The sequence below is a fragment of the Electrophorus electricus genome, chromosome 6 (genome assembly GCF_013358815.1).
Source record: "Electrophorus electricus isolate fEleEle1 chromosome 6, fEleEle1.pri, whole genome shotgun sequence".
In the NCBI taxonomy this organism is placed as follows: Eukaryota; Metazoa; Chordata; class Actinopteri; order Gymnotiformes; family Gymnotidae; genus Electrophorus; species Electrophorus electricus.
In genome coordinates, this window is record NC_049540.1 from 18,773,100 (window position 1) to 18,791,417 (window position 18,318).

The 18,318-nt window shown below is 41.5% G+C and overlaps 1 protein-coding gene across 2 annotated transcripts; it reads right to left on the minus strand.

Moving 5' to 3' along the window:
- Nucleotides 1-2,140: 2,140 nt before the first annotated feature.
- Nucleotides 2,141-18,235, minus strand: pof1b (POF1B actin binding protein). Of its 2 annotated transcripts, none has more exons than XM_035527346.1 (13): nucleotides 17,762-18,235; nucleotides 17,339-17,410; nucleotides 10,151-10,362; nucleotides 9,409-9,442; nucleotides 9,068-9,148; nucleotides 8,770-8,862; nucleotides 6,486-6,599; nucleotides 5,152-5,304; nucleotides 4,708-4,827; nucleotides 4,277-4,405; nucleotides 3,713-3,783; nucleotides 3,384-3,498; nucleotides 2,141-2,266 (listed from the first exon to the last, which is right to left on the minus strand). In XM_035527346.1, exons 1-13 carry the CDS (start codon nucleotides 18,119-18,121, stop codon nucleotides 2,261-2,263), a joined length of 1,560 nt encoding a protein of 519 aa, XP_035383239.1. In that variant the 5' UTR covers nucleotides 18,122-18,235; the 3' UTR covers nucleotides 2,141-2,260. The 2 variants fall into 2 exon arrangements, with proteins under 2 accessions (XP_035383239.1, XP_035383238.1); XM_035527345.1 differs by having other exon boundaries at nucleotides 2,141-2,309.
- Between the last annotated feature and the right edge of the window lie 83 nt (nucleotides 18,236-18,318).

Here is an 18,318-nt window from a genome sequence, read left to right on the forward strand (position 1 = left end):
CTGTATCAGGCCCCTTTAGATTGGGCCCATAGCGATGTGTAGCATACAGATAATGAACATGGTGGAAGTCAACCTCAAACCAGCGAACAAGTTATTGTGAGAGAAAATTTTCTGAACACAGCTCCGATTCAACTCATTCCAAATCGAATATTTTCCAATAAAAATAGACAAAATTATTAGTTTATGTATGCCCAAGTACTATTTATTTTGAATACACACACACACAACAAAAAATAAAATAAAACAAATACACTTTCATACATTAAAGACATGCAGTGGATGTTTATTTGTGGTTGTGAATTGCAAAATGTCAATATATTAATGAATATTAATAAATCAGGTTCATGTTGCTCAGAATCATATCAGTGATGATCTCTGTGAAAATGGGGTTGTCGCAATAGAGTGCTATAAGATAGGAGGAAGTGGTCATTGGAAGTCCAGTGATGCTGTTTTTTCTGCCTTCACAGCAGGACCTAACAAGAAAAGGTGCTTATAAACTCAAACACAGAGGAACAATTCGATAGGCACCTTCCCACACAGCAGTATCTCCAGACCAATAGCGACACCGCCATTCAAAACTGTCCTCTTGCAGCTGTTTCAGTGGCTGCCATGAGAGTGCTTTTCACCCTGTGTAAAAGTTGTATTGGTTCCAGCGTATTTAATGAATCCCACAAAAAACCCCACAGAAATTCATTGGAATTGGTACAAAGGCTTTGGAGCTGCTAAAAGAGGCCATTTCACACAGCCACGTCCAAACGCTGTACTTAACATTACACATCATTTAAAAGTTAACAGCTGCTTTCAGATGTTTTGTTCTGACGGTTCCTGATTCGGGATTTAACTAACGGAATGGTTAGCAACGCGCACTAGCTGCCAACTTTTATTGCTCAGATTATTTTGACTGAACCAAATATTTCTCTCAGTTAAATATAATACGGAAATTGTTTTTAAAAAAAGATTAGATGGCAATCAGTAATTTCAGCATGCAAAACGCTAAAAAACAAACCAAAAAAACCCCAACTTACTTTTGTTATTGTTTAGTACACCAGCATTTTCCTTAACCCAATTTTCTAGCTTGCTGCATTTCTATAATCAATTCATTGCCACATGCAATTTTAACCACCATAAAAAAAATAATAAATTAAAAAAACAACATTTCTGTTGGTACATGGTATTATTTCCCACCACCAGTTTACATAGCCCTATATCTGTGTCCCATTTAACATTGTTTTCTAGGACAGAGAAGGATGAAATAAAATACATCATAACCAGAAACACAGCACGTTACCATAAATGATACAGGAAAGTAGCTGAGACTGATAACTAAGTCATACAGCCTTTGCATCGCATAATATCTCCAAAGCAAAGATACAGATAACATCTCGATACAGTGCTTATTGCCCTTGCTTACATACATGCTTACAAGCAGTGCCGACCAGAGGCTGGTAGGGTTGTGGTGGCTCGAAGCAAGAAGAGGACTGCCAATCGCTTGCAGTGCCCTACGCACGACATCGTCTCCAACCCTTAGTGGGAATGCTAGCTGAGCATGCTAAGTTAGCTTGGCTTTACTGGAGCTGGTGAACGTGTAGGTACGTTCCTAAGTCCAGTGTGGTTTGGTAGTGTTGCAAGCTGCCAAATGAGTTTGAATTTGCTGTTGAACATGCTTTGGACATTCACACCAATGAGCTGCAGTTTTTAAGCACCTCCACTCCCACAATACCATAGTGTTCATAATCTCCGGCTGAGACCACCACCACTCTATGAAGCCCTGGAGCAAGGGGGAGTGGGGGAGAGCATGCAAAGGGGAGCAGGGGGAGCATGCAGGAGAGAGAGAGAGAGAGAGGGGGGGGGGGGGGGGGGGGGGGGGGGGGGGGGGGGGGGGGGGGGGGGGGGGGGGGGGGGGGGGAGAGGGAGAGAAAGAGAGGGGGGAGAGAGAGAGAGGGGGGAGGGAGCGAGAGAGAGGAGAGAGAGAGAGAGAGAGAGAAAAGAGGGGGGAGGGAGAGAGAGAGGGGGGAGAGGGAGAGAGAGAGAGAGAGAGAGAGAGAGAGAGAAAGAGAGGAGGGAGGGAGAGAGAGAGGGGGGAGAGGGAGAGAGAGAGAGAAAGAGAGGGGGGGGGAGGGAGAGAGGGGGGGAAGAAAAGAGGAGAAAAGGAGCAGTTAGAAAGAGTGGGTAGGAGGGAAAGAGAGAGAGAAGAAGGAGGATTATGAAGAGGAGAGCTGATCAAACAGGCACTGGTGCAAATTCTGGATCTTCTGCATGTTCATTCCTGTCAGAGAGAAGCATTTTCTTTAGGGCGTGGTAATGATTTCCTGGCCAAAACAGAACAAAACACAGTGTTCATGACAGGCTCAATTAACAAACATTTTACAAGTGTTGTCACAGTCTTCAAAAACTCTGTGAGTTGTAGGGTCTATTTGCTCTGACCCAAAACAGTCATGTTGCTGAACTCTTTGAAAAAACTGGTTTAGTATAGAAAAGTATAGACCTATATACCATTCTTAAAAACGGTGAGAAATATTTTCAAAGTGCACCTGACACCAAGCCTTTATGCAAATGTTAGGAACGCTTTGCTTGAGTGTCAGAACATGCCTGCAGTGACCTGGAGGAATTTGTGTTACGTGACATGTGGGTTTTAACAGGTTGTGTGCAATTAATATGTCACATTCAAAAGTAACTACAACTGAGTATGACAACTCTCTAGCTTTCCATGGGTTGTTGAGTTTGGCCCCATGTGTTGATTAAAGTGACATTTTGCTGCATTGAGCAAATCTGTTTTATTGCACTGTGTTACAGTCCTTGTCACATGCACACTGGGAAGGACTTTCGCTCAATGCCATCATGCAGTTTTGGCCTAGTGTGGGCCATATAGTCATAATTGGAGCAGTAATTACAGCAGTTTGAAATCGTACCGGTAGAATCAGCAATAAAATGTCCCTTATGTCATTCTAATCCTGCTATTTGTAATGGTTAGCTGCGAAGAACAAGTAATCATCTAGTGATGTAAGAAAGCATACCCATGGATAAAGAGGCAGGGTTTTTTATAGCTACCCCAGGTGCTGCCAAAATAAACAAACAAATAAAACTGAAATATGAATCTACGTTTAAAGACAAGCCAAGTTTAAACTGAGTCTCACTATATTATTATCAAGACTGCAGCTAAAGACAGCACTTCCTGTTAGGCAAGACGCCAGCCCTATGTAATCAACATGACCATGCTGCAGTCACTGTAGTGAGGTAGTCTACACTACCTTGCTACTGAACACTCTACTCACAGTGACACTGCAGGGTCACTGTCTACACTAGCTGTCTACTAAACACACTGCAGGGTCACTGTCTACACTAGCTGTCTACTGAACACACTGTAGGGTCACTGTCTACACTACCTCTTTGATCATCTCTCCCGTCCTCTCGATGATGATGGTCTTGGCCTCCTTGACGGGTGATGTGGCCTGGTAATCATCACTCAGCAGGCCCAGTATAGGGTACTGGTTCCTGTATCTGAAGCATTAAGGAGGAAAGCAGAGTTTAGATAACCATGTTTGCTTCAACAGCTTTGCGCGTGCTAAAATTTTAGAAACAGTCGTAGTATTCAAAACACACACAAACAATCCACTCATTTCCATGTGTGGTGATGACACACACACACACACACGCACATGCACAGACGTACATGCACACACACGCACACACACGCGCGCACACATTCAGTCACCTCTTGGTGATAACAGTTTTGGTGACATTCTTGGACACATCACTCCTGTCGTGCTGGAGCCGTCTGAGATCCTGGGGGTACATGCCAGGGGTAAAAACTCAGAAGCCAGACGAAGGGGAGAACTCTCAGCTGGCAGAAAGGTAAGAGCTCTCAATCAAACTGACATAAAAATTAACCCCCAAGAAAACCAAGATATGCAAGTGGAAATGAAACTGCTATAATCTCCCAAGTGTTTTTTTCCCCATAGGAAATCCCTATAATAAAATCCTCCAAGTACCCGGAATAACAGTGTAGGCGATGAGCCGCGAGCTCTTTCAGTGTGGCACGTGCTGAGTTGGCACAGGGAGTACTACCTAGCTAATATGCAAAAACAACATAATTGGAAGGCCTGCTTCTTGTGACAGCTCCACAACTCATCCTCAAAAGAATGAAGGTGTAAAGCTATGAAGTATAAAAGCTTCAGCAAAAAAACTTGACGTGGCTGGGTTTGCTTTGGCCATATGGACAATGAAACCAAAAGACAGGCTCACTGTGTGTGTGTGTCTGTGTGAGAGAGAGAGAAACCTCTTCCTGGCGTCTAATGACAGACTCGCGCTGCTCCAGTTTGCTCAGTAGCTCTGTGATCTTCAGCTGCAGGCTCCTATCGTTGGAGTGCTCACTGTAGCGCTCCGTCTGGATCTTTGTCACCTGAGACTGTCTCACACACACCCACACACAAATACAGAAAGACAGACAGAAGGTTGGAACCTAAACTTTTCCTGAGACACAATTAGCTGTGACTCAGCTCTAAATGAACACAAAACCTCCTACACTAATCAGTATTATAAACTCTGGGTCCAATTCATAACCATGTAAAACTGCAAAATGTGAAATTCTAGTTTGTCTCTTTTAAAACACTGCGAACCAAACCTATTTTCCAGCCTCTGTATATAATCAGAATGAAAAGGATCCCAGAGGAAAGACGGCTCTAAGATACGGCAGCTGGAGCTCCTCACCCGCATGGTCTGCAGCTCTTTGTCCTTCTCCTCTCTCAGTGCGCTCAACATCTGCTCGTAATGCTTAGTCATCTCCTGCATCTTGGTGCTTACAGTGGAGGTGCTGCACTGGCCTTGTAGCTGAAACATACATAGGGACACGGGCACTAAAGACACTCCCGAAAGCGGTGCTCTAGCAGTGTGCACACAGAGCACAGAGTGGCATTTAAAACTGTGGAGGACATTTCTATGCCTTTACAAAAATAGACACTAAGAAAATAGGCAGAAATGAAGGCACAGCAATGGTGTATGATTGACGGGGCTTGGCGTTTGAGTATGCCACGCCTATCATGGCAGAGGACAACCCCTGAGGACCTGCTCCCTGGAGGCAGAAGTGGCCCCCAGAGGCCCCAGACAGAGAGGCAGAGGTGGCCCCCATAGGCCCTGGACAGAGAGGAAGCCCACCTTCCTACGGAGCAGCTCGAGCTCCTGCTCCAGGGCAAGCTTGGTGCCCTCCAGCTCCTTGATACGGAAGTCCCTGCTGGAGTCTGTGCTCTGGCAGCTCAGCAGCTTGCTCTCCATAGAGCGCTGGGCCAAGCTGCTCTCTTTCAGGGAGGTCTGAGACAGGGGAGAGAGAGTGAGAGGCACATAAGCTGTCGTACACGAGTGCGCATTTATTATGATCCAACATGCCTTTAACATGCCGATGATGGCTCCTTCAGCCTCTTTAGATGCACAAATTTGCAAGGCAGCTAAGGTGTGTTTGGATAGATGGTTGTGCGAATATCAGGACATCTTTGAAGAGTAATGTGTCAGTGATGCCTTTGAATGGGAACACACAGCTGTAACTCAGTGGCATTGATACAAAAAGGATACATTTACTGTTCTATTCTGGCAGGGTACTGTATAAGAATGTGTACTGTATAGGTTTTCCTTAATAGTATATGACGTTTCAAATACTTTGAAATATGTCAGTATATAAATAATGCATTACATGAAGTACATGTCCCTCACAAATCAATCCCAAGTAGAATTAACTATATTATTAATCTGTTAAAAGTTCAGCATTCACTTGACTACTAAAGAATTTCACAATTTCCCATAAAACATAAACATAGTATTAAACAATTAAATATTAAAAAGTAAATAATATTTACACAGACTGAAGACCCATCTATTCATGGAATATTTAAACAACAACTGGCGCTGCTCCTATATTGCCTCACTAATTTAGTACTTAATGTAGGGTATCGTTTATTACAGATGTTATCTAACAAACTCTTGTACTTATTGTTTATTACACTGATCATTCTTTAAAATAGACCTTATGTATTTTGTACTTCTAGAATACTACTGAAATACAGGGATCACTGCTGATGCCTAGATCATTGGTATATTGGACTCTAACCTACTGTACTGGCTAGGATGTAAGTATGAGTAAATGACTAGAAAGCACTTATGAAAGTCGTTCTAGATAAAGCGTCGGCTAAATGCTGTAAAAGTAAATACATGCACATTGAATATAAAAGTAAATATATACATTATGTATTGACGATTCATAATTCACAAAGCAACAAATGCAATTACATAACTGCATCAAAAGCAAACGTGATAAAATGACACATTGCAGTTATGCTCTTTTAATGTTAGTGGACAAAAACCTCAAAAGGTTACTAGTAACGTACAAAGAAAGCAAACTACAAACACCTGGTGATCACGATGCAGCGCGTGTACGCTGCTGCTCTGAGGTAAACCTTAGCTCCTGCACGCATGCAGGCTGTAGCTCTGGCGCCCCCTACCTGCAGCTGCCTGTTGTTCTCCCGCACGGCGTCCAGCAGCCGGTCATACTGCAGCGCCTGGTCGGCCTTAAAGCTCAGGTCCCGCTCCAGGTGTTCTTTCTCACTCTCCAAGCGCTGCATGTGCACACACAAGCAAACAGCACTTTAATGCTGTCTTATGCTCTAATAGGTGGGCAGCCAATGTTATATTTCTTAGTGTAAATTGCATTAAAATCTAAGTGATACAGAACCAGTTGCGGTTTGCGTTTAAACATACGTACTTGTCACGAACGCTTGTCATTAGGACACATGAACACGTATCATTTTTATATTAACGGCCAAGAGTTATGAGGCGGGGGGGGGGGGGGGGGGGGCATAAAGTTTTACAAGGAATCTGTGGGCGGTGACTAAATAGACGGCTGAGAAACAAACCCGCCTACGCAGACATCAGGAAGAGGGAACTAAACTGACCGTTTTTTGAAACCAAACCCAGATTATACAGAGCGGACTCCGTAATACTTCTTACCTATTTAGACTGCAAGCTGGTTAAATGTTGTTCATTGTTATTCATTTGTTTTCAGACATGTTTAATTGAGAAATAAAAAAGGTTTTTGAACAAAGACGATCAGCGAGTTCACTGGTAGGATCTCCTACAGCAGAAACGTTTCAAACTGTTGAAGACTTTTAAATGCTGCGTTGCAACTGGCAATTGTGGAACCATATGATAGTTTCATTGACTGAAAAACATTATATAGTAAGCAATGTCCAAAATATAATTTTTTTGTAGCACTTGTTATGCTGAATGAGTGTATGTTGTATGCGCAAATATAACTCCATATATAAACAAAACCACAGACAGGATGAATGGACAGCAGATCAAAGGTCAGAGCAAGCAGTGAACTACATGGAGGAAAAATGGAAACGGGGAACTTCATGTCTAGACTTCATGTCTGTAAAGATAAAATCATGAAAAGATTGAAATATTTTGATATAAAATTCAAAGAAGCACATGTGGGTGTTTAGAATTGTCCAATTATTATAGATCATTAAAAAGTTCATGTTATGTAATTTGCTTTGTTTGGTCTATTTTTTGGACCTGAAGTGTAGTTACACCTCACCTCAGATATTGTGTAATACAGGATAAGATGTTAATAAATGTGATTGTAAGGGTGCTTGTAAAGATCATAATATACACGACTCTGGACCTGTGCTTTTAAAGATCATAATACACAAGGATTACTCTGGACCTCAGTGCTTTTAAAGATCATAATGCACAAGGATTACTCTGGACCTCAGTGCTTTTAAAGATCATAATACACAAGGATTACTCTGGACCACAGTGCTTTTAAAGATCATAATACACAAGGATTACTCTGGACCTCAGTGCTTGCCCCAGATGTTTTCTCCTAAGCCCCAGATGTTTTTAAATCTTAGAAATGCCCCTGCAGTGTATCTGAGAAACTGAAATAGTAAATACATAACTTAACTTATTTACTCACTGCTCTTTCCCATATATATATGTCTTCACAAATGAGCAAAGATTATTAATTTTTATGAACATGGCTGTCTTAGCGCAAGCAAGGTAACATTTTTTAGACAACTTCAAAAACAAGTATACCATAAAACTTTTGGAAAACTGACAGAAGAAATTCAACCTGGGTCATATGCAGACACACACACACACACACACACACACACACACACACGCACGCACGCACGCACGCACGCACGCACGCACGCACGCACACACGCACGCACACACGCACGCACACACGCACGCACACACGCACACAATGAAAACCTCAGGTATCCAGTAGATAACAATAGAAACTGCTGTATCAAGACCACAGATAATATGGGAAATGCACTTTCTCGGGTAGTTTCTTGCAACATGAATTACTACAGTGTAGACACAGTACTGTGTATGAGGATATGTGATTGTGTTGACCTCGGACCAGTACTGCGGTTAAAGCAGTTATATTTAACATAATAATATATAATGATATTGATATCAATGTTATCAAATATATCATTGGATGTCAAGATATAAAATCTAAAGTTCATGACAGGAAAACAATTATTACGTTTAGTTTGCCAGATTGGTTTTAATTACCTGCTGGTTACCTTGGGCCTACATTTTAATTACTGCTCTTGGGATATAAACCAACATACTGGCCTGCAGGGCCCGAAACACTGAAACTGTTAAATCTGCAGGTGTTTTTGCAATAACTAGAACTAATGTTAGATGTTGAGTGTTAGGTGGTTAGTGATTATGACAGCAGCAGGACAGAGGGGGCGCGCTCACCCTCAGGTCTTCCTGCAGGTGTACCAGCTCTTCTCTCAGGCTACTAAAGGTGGTAAGGAGGAGAAGCATGGTCTTTTCAGCAGTCATGCGTGTCTGGAGGAAGAGAGTTAGAGAGAAAAAAAGGTGATACAGCGAGAGAAAGAGGGAGTGAAACTATCAAGATGAAACAAACCGTTAATGTTACTCTACAGGAAATTAAAGGTGGAGCTGACTGATGAAAGGGTGGGGTTGGAAAGGAGTATTGGCCTTTTGCACCAATGCACAGCCTGACAGGGTCTGATCACTCACTCACACACACCTGTAGAAGGTAGCGTATCTGCTGCTTGGTCAGTTCTGACAAGCCTTTAGGAATGAGGGCCTCTATATCATCTTTCTCCACCTATTCCAAGAACAACACACACACAAAAAAAAAAAAACACATATGCTCACACCCTCCATTTATGGAATTCTTTCCCTGGCACAACTTCAGTCTTCAGAACAGCAACTAATAGCTTTACATAGACTTTTTTTTTGCTGTCAAATTGTGCTGCTTATGAACTTCAGCTGTCTCCCAGGTGAATGACTAATATCGAGGACCTCAGCAAGCCCCAATACATGCCCTTGAGGTGTAATAGGTGTAATTGGTGAACCACTCCCTACCTTGTAATCAATGGTGGGATCCAGCAGGTGCTTTCTGAGGGACAGGACAAGACAGAGCATGAGAAGCAAGTATACAACCAGTGCTAAACAAACTCACAAAGGCAGCCAGTGAGAAAACCACTGCACAGTCTGTCAGGGATTGTGTTTGCTTTGTGAATCACTGACCATCTTATAACGTTTTTGGGAAGAGGGAGAGTTTTTGGGTGTTGCAAATGCTCCAATTGGTTTCTTAAGTATCTCAAAAGGTGTGGCTTTTTACAAATGAATATACTGTCTGTATTATATTCCTTTAGATGAAATAGATTAGATTTCCTTAGCTAATCGGATTAACAGTACCTGTGATTGAGATGCTAAGAACTATGCATTTCCTCAGGGATTCTGACATTCAGGTGTCAGGGACTAATTGGTTTTATCACCTGATCTCAAATCTTTAACAAAGAATGAAGACCTGGTCTATTAGAGCTTTCTAAACGGGTATATTGCAGCATGTCGCGTCATAAAGCTTGCATTTAGTACATAATGCAAGAAATGCATTGCACTTAATTCTGATCTACCCAGTATCACTGGCTCTTTTTGTTTCTGAAAGGAACTTTCTGCACAAGTGTTCCCTCAATTCGTTTGTGCTTACATACCATCAACACATGCGTGTATAACTCAGACAGAACATAACAGGAACACCCTGTGAACATTTAGCTACCGGCCGAGGTCTCTGCCCGACAGGCGCTCTGTCGTGCGCCCCTACCGTCCGCGGATCTTGGCCACGTGTTCGGAGATGTAGCCATGGATGTCGCAGTTCTTGCGGTACACCTCAGCGAGGAGCTCGCCGAAGAAGCGCGTGTCGAGCTGGGCCTGCGGTTCGCTCTGCTGTAGCAACTCGGACCTCACACGGTTCGCCACTTCCACGTGTGACACTTCGTGCACGCTGCTACTGTTGCTGCTGTGGATGACCTCGTGCTGGACAACAAGAGAGTGGAATGAGAAGGCGCCATGGAGCCACGGACCAGAATGCTTCCGTAGCTACAGACACTGTGGGCGTCTAATCCCGACATGTATGCACTGAAAAAACTTAACAAAAGAAATTGCTGGAGCATTAACATTCAAGAGCCAACGTATCCTAACAAGCAATGGCATTAAGCTCATCACTATGTTTCACGTGAAGAAAAACGGGGCCACAGAACTGGTCTTATTTCAGTCTCTACATCTTTACCCGAAACAGTACAGAAAATGTTTAAAAATAAATCACACAGTTTTTGTTGAGGAATATAACTGGAGCAGAACGTTTTGTAAAGGTGGCTATCGTCAGCAGTCTTGTGGGCAGTTCAGGCTTGATGGTCTAAACAACCATGTCTTGCGTTTACACAAAAACACAACAAGCAAATTTTAGGCTGCTCAGTCGTACAGGCCGGGACTTTTAAATGTCTGTTATTTAATATACTATGCATGTTGATCACAGACTAGGAGTCTTTCCACCATCAATCATTTCAGTTGTCTCTCTCATTAAAACACTCTTCTTTAATCACGTACCACTAAACCTATAAAAGATTAATCAATTTAGGACCAACGAAATTATTGGGGGGGGGGGGGGGGGTGCATACTAAAAACACAGCCCAAAAGGTGAAAGTACGGTGAAGCTGATTTAGGTACAAGAATACGTCAAAACCGCTATCTTAACACAACTAGGGGTTGGCGTCACACACAAAACTAAGGGCGATTATTTCTATCTGCTCAGCTCCGCGCTACTAATGGCTAGGGCGTGGCAGAAGCAGTCAGACCGGATTCCACGGGGCTGTGCGAATGAAGCAGTTTCACCCAGCGACTGAACTCAGCGACAGGTATCAAAGGACCAACGCCTCCAATGCGGACTTGCTCAAGGGCTGTACGACTTGTCTGTGATCAGACTATAATCCCATCATGGTGGCAAAGCTAAGATAAGATATCGCTTTTAAATTGGATACATTCGCCAAAGCAGCGCGCTGCGACGCACGGGTAAAGGCTTAACACCCCAATGCACGAGCGTTCTGCCCCCCATATTAGACGATAACGGCGTTGAGTTTGAGTAAACGCTTTCGCATACCAAACAAGCGGATAGTATTCAAAAATAAAGGCGGCCTAGAAACAGAAACGACGCCTTAAAACTGGCAACCTGAGAAATTTAAATAAAACATAGAGAAGGAATATGTATGTAAATCAGCGATACCATATCAGGTCCAGCTTGATATAAAAGGAAGACAAAGAAATACCTAAAGTAATAAAATAGATAATGTGCAAAAAGCGTAGAAGCGCACAAAGCTTAAGATGATCAGGTTTGGTGGCTCTGTGTTTGAAATGTGAGCAAAATCATTTTAAGTTACTACATTTTGAGTTTAGTTAAAAGTTTGGTAGTTCCGTTTTATATGGACCTGACAACAGCAGAAATCCATAAAGTTTTAATTGACAGTTTGGCCTTTCTAGCTTACTAGTTAGAATCTTAAGTGTCATAGTAAAAATGGCAGGACGGTTATTTTTTCCAAGCCAACTCCCTCTCAGTTTGTCATCACCCCTCTACCTGCAACAATGCTGTGCTTTATTGCTTTATCAAACCTGTAAAGTATTACATGGCAATCAACAGTGAGCATTGTTCACTTTCTCAGCACCAGCCTATTCCCCTGTAAAATCTGGGTGTGGAATAGAAACAGGTGTTTCCCAGGAGGGGTGTGTTAAGAGAACATTCCCCACATTCCGCAACAGAAAGAAAACTATTGGCAGCAGGTTGTGTGGATTTAGTCTTGATCATGTGCCTAAACTGGTTTCATCACAGCAATAGACAAAGCCAAGATATAAACAGAGATGTTTTTGGAGGGTGACAGCGAAGGGCTGCATTAAATGCTGAGTATGCTTAGAAAAAGACAGCGGCTCCTCCATCTCAGAGTCGGTAAATCATTCATTCATCACATGCACTTTGGACATTCGCTCCACCCCTCCATCTTTTGAATCAGAGCACAGCCCTTCAAAAGCTATACTGTAAGTTTTTTTTTTTAAAGTATGTGCACATGCATCTCCAGACTAACCTCCCCTGCACTGCAAGACTCAGCTTGTGTTAAATGGTTTGGAAAAAGTCAGAGTCAACACACCTGAAAGGATAATTACCCAAACTGTTCATGCATATTTTGCTCAGTAATGACTTTACAGTACTCAGTACAAAAGTAGTATCTGCCCCTCTGTGCTAATAGCTGGGGCTCCATCTTCACCTTTGTATTTGTTCTGTGCACTACTACTGTGCTTAGGAATCATTGCTTTTCTTGGCCAGAACTGCTGATTAAAATTACTGCAAGCAAACAGGAGGAGGCAACACAGCCATTGTTAGGTTGTGCAAATTTCAGACTACAGGTCATCGAGGAATAACTACATGTGCCAGACAGTTACTGCACTTTAACCAGCTTGCCTTGTGCAGTGTGCATACTTAGTGCATCTTGTGCGCTAACCTACTAGTTGTTTTATTTTTTCTTCACATTCATTGGAGCCAGACAGCAGCATCTTTCCATGCAGCTACTGAGATACAGAACATAAAACTCTTGCCATGTCCATCTGCCCAATTTGTAGGAAGGAACAAAATGATCCAGGCCCAACTTGGATCCGGGCCCAGAAAAAAAATATCATGACTATTCTTTTGAATAATATAAAGAGACAATGTATACATGTATACATGATCACTAGGCTGGAGCACTGGCCAGAGTGCTTTTCTGTGTCAACAGACCAGGCAGAAATAGGTCAGTGAGTGGGCCCAGTGCATCTCAGTTACAAGGCAAGAATAAAAGGGCCATTACTGTTGACTGCACTGAATGGAGGGGACAAACTGGAGGCAGAGAGCTAATTTTTCACACTGTAACACTATAGTGCCAACACTATAGTGCCTCTTTCACAACAAGACCAACTTTTACCCTTAAAAGGAATTTAAGGAACCAGAACCCTAAATTCCAAAACCCTTGGTTTAAAACCAAAACTACCCTCTTATTAGAATGATAAATATCCTATAGTTAAATTACATAAGCTTGTCAATGATCTCCTTCTTTCTTGATTAACACTATTCTGAGTGTTGTTTTCATCTAAAACTGGCCACAGACAAAAACCTCATGACAGTGTGAAATTCCAAATAAAAGTCTACTTAGTTATACTCAGACTAACTATTGTCACCATATTTAAGCTGAAAGGTTCCAAGGTGCCTTTCATATCTTTAACAGTGACCTCCATGAGTCAGAAAAGAATAACTGTATGAAGCAGAAATACCAATGGCTCTAGACTAATATTATTGATATGGAAGGCTGCAAAATGCAAATGATTTATTGCATGCTGTAAACAATTCAGATTTATTGAAGACTTGATCTGATGTCTGTTTTGGTCCAATAAAAGTAACCAGTTTCACTTAAAATAATGCCTGATCACACTGATCTTGAACCATGTCTCTTCAAGGCATCAAGGGTTCAGCAATGTGCTTTTATGTTGCAAGCTGTAACTTAAATTGGTAATTACAATATAGTAATTTGCCCCTGTTGTGCAGCCCTGCATATGCAAGAACTACAAACTGCTGACAGCCACAGGTTTGGGCTTTGCCATCTATGTTCTAAAATGAGGACTCTCTTCATTTACAAGGGAAATAACAGCTGCTCACACTCGACCTGGACTTAGCTGCAGGTGAATTAGCATCATCATAAATATTTCAAATCATGCCATACCAAAGTCTAGCAAACAGACTTTTCTCATTCCATACTAGGGCTAATAAATGTTTTTGACCTTGTTGGATCATTCATCACAACACCAATGGAACACTCATTAAGTATCTCTGAGAATGGTCTTGATCACAACTTTAAGAAAGCTCCAATATACAAATGTCTTTTTTTATAAATGGCTAATATATTGATTAAGACTAAGAAATTAAATATTTGGCAGTCCTTCACAGAAGAGCAGTGCAATTACAGAAAACACCCACTCATGAAAGTCCATATTAGCAGTTGGTTAAATCTAGCAGTATTCTGGGCATTTTACTGTACCTAGTTATCCAGACCATCCAGAATAATGATCAGGCATAAATGTCAATGCAAAAACTTCCATGATCATGTAAAAATCACATTTTAAAATGTATCGTGTATAACATCACACATGCCCATTAACTGAACTGCAGATCAACTTTATGTTTAAGTCAAGCCAGAAAAGTTCACCAAGAGGCCTCCAATTAGGCAGTGTGTATGAGAGGAATGTAACACAAATGTGTCTGCACTTGGCGTATCAGAATGTCCCCCTGCAGCGAGACGAGGAGCTGGGTTGTTCTGTTTGATATTCCACCTGCAGGTGTATAATTGAAACCCCTCCAGTTCTCCCAATTCTGGCATTTGATTAATCTGACAACACCTGCTATGGCCTCCTCCAAAAGCACAAATGAACTTGAGGTTCATTTGAAATGAACCAGTAAGCTCACCACAGTAAAAAAAATAAATAAATAAAAATTAAAAAAATAAAAATCTGAATAGCATTAGCTAATTTATTAGGATTAAATTAGTTTATTAGCACCTGTATTGTCTTATTTGCTACTAAATGACCTAAAATCTGCTACTGCATATGAGGTTCTGTGAATGCAGGTGGGACCATCAACAGGTACAGTTTTATAAAAACCATTTCCTGCAGATGCTGTGACATCACATTACAATTAAGGTTTATTGCATCACCCTGGTCCCCATAAAATCCAGTTATGCGCAGCTGCTTGCACTCACACAGATCACTTCATGCTTGCTTCTCAAATATCACTGTGGTCCTACCACAATAACCAAACAGCAAAATATATGAGCACTTAATGATGCTCATAAGTACTGAGTAGCATGTAATTATAGTTATTTAAACACAGATTACTTTTAATCTCTTCTGCGTTTACATTATGCTAGAAAGTTACTCATACAGCTAATGTTCGGAATACTATTGCAATACACAAATACACATGCATGTACCATGCACTGAACATCAAAAGACAGCCTGGCTGAGTGCTTCCAAACGGTGTCATTTTACTCTTTACTGTGTCCAGCATGTGGGATGAGAGAGCCAATGTATTCCATGTTGCTTGAGGAAAAATAAAGCTCCCTCAATAGCCAGTCCAAAAAGACACTCATGTGAGAGGAACAGCGTAGAGCTGTCCCCCACACCTGCCCCAGCCTGTCTAAGTATTATGCCACAAGATGATTATCATCAGGGATTTACAGTGTTTGTAAAGTAAATTACAATCTGCTTACAAATCTGGTTTTAACCTATTCACCTCTGTAACACAAGTGAATAATAAACATAGCAGTATGTCAGTGCTTCATGTGGGAGGAAGCAGCCTTTAAGAATTGATGCATCACCCATTTGAAACAATGGGTGGTTCTAAACATAGTTTCTGGAGGTCCAAATTACAAAGGGTGCAACTAATTAAATATCTAATCTCTTAATGCACAGAGCAGGTTGTCATCTATCTTTTGACCAGTAATAAACTAACAAATGAGGTAGAGCCATAAGTTGTTTATCCTCTTTATGCATCATGAGAGAAGGTACGGTGTTTGTGCTAACATTTAGATTCCATGAGTACACCTCACTTTTACAGTCAGAGCACCTTTTAGGCCTGAGGAGAAGAGTGTCCATGAGATTATTAGCCATCGGCAACCATGAAGCAATCTGATCTTCATAGCACAGTACATTTAACATGTCTGTGCATAGCTCTAGTGAGTTGAGGCACTTGAAGGACAAGTGGATAGTTAAGGGAAAGTGGGATAGCAACCCAAGATCTTGTGTTTGTCCTGCCAGGTTACTGCCTGTCATAAGATTAGGGTTCAGTGGAAATTCAGTGGGAACTGGCAAAAACTAAATAACAAAGAGCTATCAGGCTTGTTAGGAAAACCCTGACTATAATGAATCTCCATATGGATCGCATTACTGTAAACCACCTAAAGTTCTGCAGCATCAAAACTGTTTGTGTGGTGTTCACACATCACTAATGGCAAACAGATCATTACTGTGGAAAGGGCTCAATCTACGCTAAGCACTGACCAATTAAGTTTAATTAATATTAAATGCTTCATGTATACTGCCTACAGTGGTTTCTGCCAGACACAAGCTCACTGATCTGACACACTACCTGTCAAAAGGTGTTTGCACACACCTGTATTTTACTACAATGAAATAATGCAGTGACATAACACATGATTATGTTGTGTTAAACAAATATTATGATAGAAGTAGCCACACTCTACTTTGAAAACAACTTTGCATGCTCTTGGTGTCACGAGGCAGCCTACAATGCTTTTCTATCAGTATTAAGGAAATTTTCAAATATGTCTAAAGTTCTGAATGAAAACCTTATTATATATATATATATATATATATATATATATATATACACACACACACAGAATGTGAGTGTGTTAATCCTTAAACATTATACATCAACTTATTTTCATAATTTGTCGTCAAGTCTAAAGCAATCTACTTCCAAGGTAGAGATTAGAAATTCCAACTAGCCTTTCATATTCCATTCTTTTTAGGACCCAGCAGTAAGTTTATTACAAACCAAGTTCACAAAGGGTGTTCCCACACCATTTTATGTGGGAATGAAAGAGTCTATTCCTTTAGTGTGACACACCCTCAACAGACCCTGCAGGTACAGGTCTGTTGCTCTACACCTCCAAATCATAAACTCCACCAATACACACTCAAAGTCACACTGTGACTAAAGTTTGCTCATAAAACCCAGTTGATAATCCAGTGGTACTATGATCAGCAAAAGGAAATAGGCACAGAGCGCAGGAATTTGAATAGAAAGAGGAAGGCAACTGCAAATACACATAAATCTATTACATACATAAGTATTTCTGTGATATTTGGCTAAACTAGGTGAACATGTTTGAGGCTGACAAAGTGATGGTAGACAAAAACCTACCTCGGGGGGCTCAGGGCTCTTTGCAGGACTTGGCGTTGGCCAGAACACTGATGAGGTTTTGTCACTGCTATTCTAAATGCAACAGGAAGCACTAGTATATTAACATCATTTGTCATGCAGTAGAATATGTATAATACAGACTTCATAACCCATTAAAACAGCTTTTAAAGACCACTGTGGTTGTGAAATTGTTCACAAAAAAATACTAGTGTCTACCAACTGCCTGCAAAAACTGACATTTTTTGGAATGTCTTGTAGTTTGTTTAAACTTGAATGAGTTAAAAGAAGTTCACATAACTGTGATGGCCACCGGGACACTATAGGCCCGTCTAAATTCCCCTTAATACAATATTCACATTTATAGCAATCTGAACTAAGATAATGTAGAAAGTTAAAAAGGTTAACAAATAGATTAAATCTCACCTGTTGTAGGCTACTGTCCACTTCCTCTGTGCTGGTGATGCTGACGTGTTTGAGGTTTTGCAGATAGACAGGGGATACCACCCGTGGCGCTTGATTGACTAGGACATAGGACTCCGTTGCATTCTGAACAGGAACCAGGTAACGCACGTTTCCCTGAAGTATGGTCCCATCGACGGCGCCGTTAACGTACTGCACAGGTGACAACGGGGCTCCCGCGACGTTAACGGCGCTAAGTTTGCGTAAGGTCGCTCCTCCATTAATTCCGAATTGGGTCGGCGACACCACGGTCGTCATACCAGGTTCTGAAGATACGCTTACGGTTCTAAGAGTAGACGTACTATACGCCGCAGGAATGGCCATTTTCAGTGTAGATTAAATCCAGAAATTGAGATTTAAAAACCTCACTACTCATATAGAAATGAACCTCAGAAAAGCAGTGAAGACAAGAGGCTCCTTTCTGTTCAACTGCGAAGCTTGCAGAACTTCCCCCTGTAGATACGTCTTTGTGGGCGGGGCCTAGAAGGACACACCTTTTTCTTTTCAGTCCTCACGGAACT